The sequence below is a fragment of the Trichoderma camerunense genome (genome assembly GCF_050948025.1).
Source record: "Trichoderma camerunense strain CBS 138272 chromosome Unknown V8C40scaffold_65, whole genome shotgun sequence".
Classification (NCBI taxonomy): domain Eukaryota; kingdom Fungi; phylum Ascomycota; class Sordariomycetes; order Hypocreales; family Hypocreaceae; genus Trichoderma; species Trichoderma camerunense.
The window spans coordinates 1-8,093 of record NW_028145305.1 but is presented as its reverse complement, the minus strand read 5'-3'; the positions used below and the strand labels follow the sequence as shown (position 1 = coordinate 8,093).

Sequence of the window (8,093 nt, the reverse complement as noted above, 5' to 3'; positions counted from 1 at the left end):
AATTATTTTATATAAATATAAAAAATAAAATTTATATATTTAGCTATATTAAACTAAATTAATAAATATTTTATTAATTTATTTATAAATTAATATTTATTTTATTAATCCTGTATTAAATAAAAGGAATATTTCTTAATCCTTCTTTAATTAGCTAAAAAAATTAATATTAATTTAGTTATACTTAGTATATAAGTTTCCTAATTGTAACTATAAGTATTAAATTATAATAAGTATAATAATTAAATTTCATATATTTAATTATATTATTATAAATAACTTAAGTTAATTATTATTTAAAGTTAATTTATTATAAAAGTAATTTAATATTTAAGTTAGCTTTTAATAATATATAATTTAATTAATATTTAATCTATAACTTTTTCTAAGGTATATACTTCCTTAGGGTAATATAAGACATTAGATTATAATAATAAAATAATATAATATAATAAATAAAATAATAGAGTTAGAGAAACTAAGCTACTAAAATAAAAAAAGTTTATAATACTATGGAAAAGGGAATTAGCTTTTATAATAAATATAATTATTACGTTCTATTATACTATAGCGCTAATATAGCAAAAGATTAAGCCAATAATCGCAATTATAGTAATTATTGTAATAGAACTAGCTATTTATAAAGGATCTTATTACGACCCAGCTCTTAAGGTCGCAACAATAAGCCAACAGGTTAGCCCGGACCAGATTAACTTTAATCCTTCAACCAATTAGGGAAGGATCAAGACACAACTTCTCAATCCAACAGCAGATCGATAAATCGTTTATTGATCCAAGGAAGGATTAATATTCCATACATCAATCCAGTCCAAGTCAACTAGATATATAAGTTCACTTTATACCACTTATTAGGATACTTAAATAGCCAGTTGTTATTGACACAATAGCATTCAGATTGAACACTCCGACACTTCACTCTGCATCTAGTGTGACAAGATTGCCCGTCTACCGACCTGACTGCTCCGCCAACATAAACCATAGAACCACTCTAAAGTTTGTCCCTTGGAAACAGCTAACCTATAATAACCTATAGGACCCAGTTTATTACAGATCTAGCTGTTACAGCAGACCAGATTGTAACAACTCCTCCTTTATCTTTAACTTTATTAATTTACTTTTACTAATTGTTAAAGCAAAATATTACAATCCGTTATACAGTAGTGTCAAACAGGGCAAAAGATTAGGCCAATAATCGCAATTGTAGCAACTATTATAACGGAACCAGTTATTTATAAGGGATCTAGCTGTTACGGAGGACCAGATCGTAACACAAGAACAATTACAACTAGGTTTCTAAGAGTCTAGCAAGCATGATGATAGTCCTCAGTGAAGCCCAGATAGGCGGGAGGGGGTATTATGTCTGATAGCTAGTTAAACTAAGTGAGGTTTTTGGTGGAAGGGTACCCAAAAGGTAGGGTACCTGTAGGTGTAGGACGGAAGCTTGCAAGGACATGTATTAAGGGGCAGTATCAAACGACAGTACGAGTCAAGATTTCACCATACGCGGAAATAATACGAGAGTATTAGTAAATGAGAAAAAGATCTGGAGAAAATGGTCTAAAAACTAGGAGATCCACGTATGTTTGAGCCTTTAGTCTTTTGGTGTTTCAGGAATTTCTGGTCCCCCATCGTAGTTGGCCGAATTCGACTTTTGGACTCCGATGACCAGGAACTTCGGACGAACTATGGCCGTCTCAAAGTCTGGCCTCTCCTTCATTTGCGCGCCCGACGGTCCCCATTCTGCAAAATCTGTCAGCCGGAAGCCCGCCCTCAATAGTGCCGTGATGTACGACGCCATTGTCCTGTGGTACTTCTGCACCCCGTCTACCAACCAGTTTGAGACACGCAGACCCTCGAGGCCGTAGTCATTCAAGGGCCAAAACTTCCGCTTCGTTTCCTCGTCCACCATGAAACCTCTCCAAGGGGTGTTGCTGGCTGTTCGAGTTAAGGTAATGGTCTGAGCTGTCGCGATGGGATGCTCGCATGAGAAGACGAATCGCCCGCCTGGTCGTAGCGACTTCCACACCTGGCTTAGCAGTACATCCAGGTTTGCCACGTAGTGCAGCGCGAGTGCGCTGAATACGAGATCATATGCCTGCTCTGGTACACAGAGTCTCTCTAGATCCATAAAAGAATACTACCGCTTGGCGTCAGTGCTCTGTTCAAGCTTGCCTTTATAGTACCATTGTGTGATCCGGTCATCCGACGTGCGGCTTTCAGCATATTTTTGGAGCGGTCGACGCCGAGGACTGAAGCCGCGCCATTGTCTCGTGCCCAGCGACAGAAGAAGCCGAGCCCACAGCCGAGATCAAGTACGTCAAGGCCTTACTTCATGGGGAGTGGCAGGAGCAGCTCCATCAGATGCCATTCGAACGCAGCGTCCAAACCTTTAGTTGACCGGTCCAGCTTGGTGTAATTTTCAAAGAAAGTCCAGGAAGAGTCGTAGATATTTTCCACCATGTTGAAGAGCAAGTATGGTCCAGCTAAGGGAAACTAGCAGCATTGTAAATTGAAAGACAAAGCTCCTTGGATATCGCGAGTGAAAACTGAGAGATTATCGAAAGCTTAAAACGTAGTAATAATCTATGAGGTATAGAAGTATAATCATTGTATAAATCCAAGAAAGTAAGCATTTTGTTGCCTTGTATTAATCGTCTGCATATAAGACTTCACCGCATATTACGCTTCCAGCCCTAGCTACATGATTCTTTAGGCGTTGTAAACTAAGACACATCATAGTCTAAGAGGGTTGACCTGGGGAGGTCGTCTTGCAGATCCAGGTGCTTTAGTGCTGCCTCTGCCTTAGGGAGGCATCTGAAGTCTGGGCCCACCCGGACGGCGCCGTTGTTTTTGGCAAAGAGGGAAGGTCGGTCGGTCCGGCCCGCTGGGGCCGCCGTGCGTAGAGGTCTAGTCGGTGGGATCCTGGCTGGGAGCCGCCTGTCGATGCGTCTGCTGACGGGGTGGTTCCTATCCAGACTTGCGAAGCGCGCCGCCGTGCGGAGTCTGGCTTGCGCCATTAGCTAGCCCCACGTAATTATTATGAAACTATACAGCTTGCCGGAAGCTCGGGATAGTTACCCCTTGTGTTACGACCTGGTCCACCGTAACAGCTAGATCCCTTATAAATAGCTGGTTCCACTATAATAATCGCTACAATTGAGATATTAGCCTAATTTTTTGCCCTGTTTGGCGTAACGGTTAGTGGACCGTAACAAGAGGGTTATTGTAGATATATACCGAAGTCTTTATACCTTGCAGGGGTAATACTATAAATAGAGTACCTTGGATCATAATACATTACACATATGCCGGCTAATTTTTCAGAAAATCTTCTGTACCCCTCCATTGCTCTTGGTATATTATACTGTCAATCTTGCGCCAAGCTGCTCCTGTCAATTCATTGAAGGCCACTTTTCTGTGAAATGGCTCAGTTATTCTCACCTCTCATCGAGGTCGTAGAGCCTGCGAAGATTTCCTTTGTGGACCCAACAGTGAATTTGGTAGGGACAACGAAATTCGACCATAGTTCGCCCAGCAAGAGCATCCTAATAACAGGTGCTGCGGGTTTCATGTAGGAAATTAATCCTCTAGTTATCTCACAACTAATTTTGAATAGAGCAAGCTGGTTGACGCGCCACCTGGTCATCCATTATCCGAGCTACAACATCATCGCTCTTGATAAACTCAGTTACTGCTCGTCACTTCAGAACTTGTCCTGTCTTCGGCCATATTCCAATTTCTCCTTCGTCCAAGCATCAACAACATCTTTGGACACACTTGTTGACATCCTGAAGACTCATTCTGTCGACACAATCATTCATGCAGCGGCTCAATCGTGCGTCGACTTATCTTTCAACTCCCCGTCTGCCTTTATTGAAGACAACGTTCTTGGAACTCAAACACTGCTTGAAGCTGCCCGCTTGCACAAGATACGTCTATTCCTACATGTATCAACCGATGAAGTGTACGGTGAGGCAGAAGACGGTGTAGCTGCGAGGGAGAGTGACAGACTCAGGCCAACGAATCCGTACGCGGCTAGTAAAGCTGCCGCTGAGATGTTTGTCCATGCATACTGGAAAAGCTACGGAGTACCAGTAGTTGTAGTGAGATGTAACAATGTATATGGGCCGGGGCAGTTCCCCGAAAGTAGGTCTCTCCCCTCCCCGTTCCTGAGCCATAACAATTTCAATTGACCGTTTCCGAAAGAAGCTATTCCTAAATTTAACCTCCTACTCAATTCAGGGGAAAAGGTTACTATCATGGGTGATGGAACCCACTGTCGGCGATATCTCTACGTCGCTGATGCTGTCAATGCTCTTGATACCGTTCTGCATAGGGGAGAGCTAGGCGAAACCTACAACATTGACTCAGAGGATGAGCTGACCACTCTTGATCTAGCAATTTCAATCTTCCGAGCTCTACACATAAATGGGGATCATAATGACTTTTATAAAGAGCATGTACAATGGATCCCTGATCGCCCATATCATGACTTGAGATACGAAGTAGACGGTTCAAAATTACGGTCGCTAGGATGGAAGCAAGAAACTAAAATCTCTGATGGCCTGATAGCCACGATAGACTGGTATAGGAAGTTTGGCGACCAATGGTGGGGCCAGATGTATCTAGACGATAAGACAACCTACCAGCGAAGGTCGACTTCCGTGTCCCTCTGAGAAACATAGACTGGAATTTCTGAAAGTGCACAAGCATTCGGGTACAGTAGCTAGTGACAGTGGAAGCATCTCGTATACAAGCATAAAAAAGGATTTACCAATTCATAACTAATTAGATCCTTGTTGAACTCTGCTGCTTTCTCCAGAGAGGGGAGGAAACATAAACGGGCAGAACTATATACCCTATGAAAGGATATCCAAATACTCAGCAGGTTAACTCATAAGCAAGAGTGTTGACAATGCCCCCGCCACTCTAATAGGACGGGCCGGAACAAAACGTATATTTTTGTTTTTGAAAAATAAAATAAATCTAATAGTAAATTATATAATATATTATATAACTATTTTATCATTAGTGCTAGTGTAAGATTTAAGCGCTAAAATTTAATGCTGGTTAGTTTTATAGCCCTGACCCTGGCTGCAACAACAGATTTTATCATTAGTGCTAGTGTAAGATTTAAGCGCTAAAATTTAATGCTGGTTAGTTTTATAGCCCTGACCCTGGCTGCAACAACAGATTTTGTGGAAACGCTTATTACACAGGGATAGTAGTTGAGATCTCCTGTATAATTAATTTAGTCTAATAGTGAAAAGCCGAAATAAGTATTTATGTGGGAATTCACATGCTACCACAGGGTTGGCGTTAAAAACCCAAGAAGGTGCCTGTTCCTGGGCAAAACGCAGCATCTACTTGTGAAACCTACTACCCAGGACTTTGGAGAACTTGTAAACTCTGTCAGCCACCTAAAACCTCTTTGTTTCTACTCTATCCATCATGATCACTGACATGTACGTGTTCCTAGAGTGGATGTTTAAATATGTTGAATGAAACAGAATTTTGAGCAATAGAATTGGGCTGACCAAACGAAGTGCTGTCGACGTTCTTATCATCGGCGCTGGGCCAACTGGCTTGGGTGCCTCCAGGCGTCTGAATCATGCCGTAAGTTTATGTGGTTCACGTCCAGTGCCTCAATATCGGAATGAATTTAACTTCGTCATAGAAGAGTGTCTCGTGGTTACTTGTAGACTCGAGCCTCAAGGCAGGGGGCCTTGCCTCTACTGATACAACTGCTGAAGGATTCGTATGCTAAAACCTAATTTTGCCGCCATAACAATTGGAAAGCTAATGAAATGTATAGCTTTACGATGTTGGGGGTCATATCGTCTTTTCCCACTACAAATACTTCGATGACTGCATTGATGAGGCACTGCCTCTTCAAGATGATTGGTACAACCATCAGCGTGTATCATACATTTGGTATAAAGGCCGTTGGATTCCCTATCCTTTCCAGAATAACATTGCTATGCTTCCCAAGGAGGATCAGGTTGTATGCATGAATGGGCTCATTGAGGCTGCTATAGACGGGCATGTCTCAAAAACGGCGCCTAAAAGCTTTGATGAGTGGATTCTGCGCGTGTGTGGGAGGGGGGTCGCAGATCTTTTCATGAGACCATACTCTTTCAAGGTATGGGCTCATCCTATCACTGAGGTATGTGAACCGCTCTTAGGAGTAAGTTTATTTTTTTCTAACTCATCGTTTACAGATGCAATGTGAATGGCTGGGAGAACGAGTTGCAGTCCCAGACGTAAACCGTGCGATGGAGCATGTCATTATGGACAAGGCTGCTGGTAACTGGGGTCCTAACGTGACTTTTCGCTTCCCGGCACGAAATGGGACTGGCGGTATTTGGACTGCTGTTGCAGAGACTCTTCCCAACAACAATAAATCATTCGGAAGTAAGGTGGTGAAGATTGACGCCTCAAATAGAATCGCGACTTTACAAGATGGGAAGACCATCCAGTATCGCAAACTTATCAGTACCATACCGTTGGATCATTTGGTCTCATTAATTGGCAATCAGGAATTGCTCAGTCTGTCCAAAAGATTGGTTTACTCTTCTACTCACATCGTCGGCATTGGAATCCGAGGCAAACGCCCTAACCATATTGGTGATAAATGCTGGGTAAGTGTTGTATTCTGACACTCTGGAGTTTCAGAATAGCTTGTACTAACCATACCTTAGCTTTACTTCCCAGAGAGTAATTGTCCATTCTACCGAGCTACAATTTTTTCTAATTACTCTCCGTACAATCAGCCCCAGGCCTCTGTGAAGTTGCCTACTATCAAGCTGGCAAATGGTAGTAGCCCAAAGTCGAGTGAGCCTCAAGAAGGTCCTTACTGGTCATTGTTGTTGGAAGTATCAGAATCTCCAATGAAGCCAGTGAAAGAAAATATCTTGGAGAGTTGCATTAAAGGTCTGATTAATACCAAAATGGTTGAGCCACACGATGAGATTGTGTCTACATATCACCGAGTGTTTGAGCATGGTTATCCAACCCCTAGCTTGGACAGAGATCCTATTCTAGAGGAACTCCTTCCAAAACTACTATCTATGGATATCTATTCACGTGGTCGGTTCGGTAGCTGGAAATACGAGGTGTGTTATCTTTAAAATACACTAAGCAATATGATTTATTAATAACTGACTGAGTTTCAGGTTGGCAACCAAGACCATTCTTTTATGCTTGGCGTTGAGGCTGTTGATCATATTCTTTATGGCGGAGTTGAGTTAACTCTTCATTATCCGAATCTTGTTAATTCTCGGAATAATAAAGAGCGCCAACTATCTCACGGTCTTTCCTTCCTTAAATAAGAATTTTAGGGCTTTTTATATATACATGTCACGACCTAACTCTTTGGTCACAACAACAGGTGTAACGACCTGATCCAACTCGGTACGTACTTCGGGAAAAGTACGGAACGAAGAGCCAATTAGGATCGGTCAAAGTCGATTCTCACTTGGTATATACTAACGAGACGTAAGAATAGCTTTATTCTCACGAGTACCTGAATATATAATAAGTGAGAATTACTAGACGACTGAATATATAAGTTCGCTTTATTATACTCTTTAAAATAGGTTATTTTAGCTAGTTATTAATAAAGTATTAAAATTAAATATAAACTGAATCTTTATTATATTTTACTTGCTTTATAATTATATTTACTTAAAGCTACTTCTTATCCTTTTTGCTAATATTAACTAATTAACCTTATATTATAAACTAATATATTTATAATTATATATTACAACCTGGCTCTTATAGTTGCAATAATAAACCTATAGGGTAATTAGATTTAAATAAACATTAGACTAACTAATTAATTAAGAATAGATTACTAGATTATTATAATAATTTAATAATTTATTAATAAATTATTAGAAATCTAAGATAATTTATAATAGAATTATTATTACTTAGTAATAATTTAACTTAGCTAATTAAATATATAAATTTACTTTATATTACTTATTAAAATACTTAAATAATTAATTATTATTAATATAATAGTATTTAAATTAAATATTTAAATACTTTATTCTTTAGTTAAT

The 8,093-nt window shown here is 39.9% G+C and overlaps 3 protein-coding genes across 3 annotated transcripts; 2 read left to right on the top strand and 1 right to left on the bottom strand.

The window, feature by feature from the left end:
• Positions 1-1,612: 1,612 nt before the first annotated feature.
• Positions 1,613-2,481, bottom strand: V8C40DRAFT_278978 (class I SAM-dependent methyltransferase; the record flags this gene model as incomplete). Its single annotated transcript, XM_083221146.1, has 3 exons — positions 1,613-2,139; positions 2,205-2,345; positions 2,409-2,481. 3 exons carry the CDS (start codon positions 2,479-2,481, stop codon positions 1,613-1,615), a joined length of 741 nt encoding a protein of 246 aa, XP_083066791.1.
• An 869-nt stretch (positions 2,482-3,350) lies between these two features.
• V8C40DRAFT_259923 (dTDP-glucose 4,6-dehydratase) lies at positions 3,351-4,779 on the top strand. Its single transcript, XM_083219075.1, has 3 exons — positions 3,351-3,592; positions 3,638-4,167; positions 4,228-4,779. Exons 1-3 carry the CDS (start codon positions 3,444-3,446, stop codon positions 4,695-4,697), a joined length of 1,149 nt encoding a protein of 382 aa, XP_083066790.1. The 5' UTR covers positions 3,351-3,443; the 3' UTR covers positions 4,698-4,779.
• Positions 4,780-5,365: 586 nt separating this feature from the next.
• Positions 5,366-7,629, top strand: V8C40DRAFT_197922 (protoporphyrinogen/coproporphyrinogen oxidase). The gene is made up of 7 exons (XM_083211944.1): positions 5,366-5,486; positions 5,568-5,637; positions 5,702-5,779; positions 5,837-6,187; positions 6,243-6,662; positions 6,723-7,136; positions 7,197-7,629. Exons 1-7 carry the CDS (start codon positions 5,473-5,475, stop codon positions 7,350-7,352), a joined length of 1,503 nt encoding a protein of 500 aa, XP_083066789.1. The 5' UTR covers positions 5,366-5,472; the 3' UTR covers positions 7,353-7,629.
• Positions 7,630-8,093: the final 464 nt, after the last annotated feature.

Excerpts from the sequence above, each read along its gene's own strand:
- V8C40DRAFT_197922 (XM_083211944.1), top strand. Across the intron at positions 5,638-5,701 it reads CCAGGCGTCTGAATCATGCC|AGTGTCTCGTGGTTACTTGT; the intron begins GTAAGTTTATGT and ends TCGTCATAGAAG. Across the intron at positions 7,137-7,196 it reads TCGGTAGCTGGAAATACGAG|GTTGGCAACCAAGACCATTC; the intron begins GTGTGTTATCTT and ends ACTGAGTTTCAG.
- V8C40DRAFT_259923 (XM_083219075.1), top strand. The coding sequence starts at position 3,444 with ATGGCTCAGTTATTCTCACCTCTCATCGAGGTCGTAGAGCCTGCGAAG. Across the intron at positions 3,593-3,637 it reads ACAGGTGCTGCGGGTTTCAT|AGCAAGCTGGTTGACGCGCC; the intron begins GTAGGAAATTAA and ends AATTTTGAATAG. Across the intron at positions 4,168-4,227 it reads GCCGGGGCAGTTCCCCGAAA|AAGCTATTCCTAAATTTAAC; the intron begins GTAGGTCTCTCC and ends CGTTTCCGAAAG.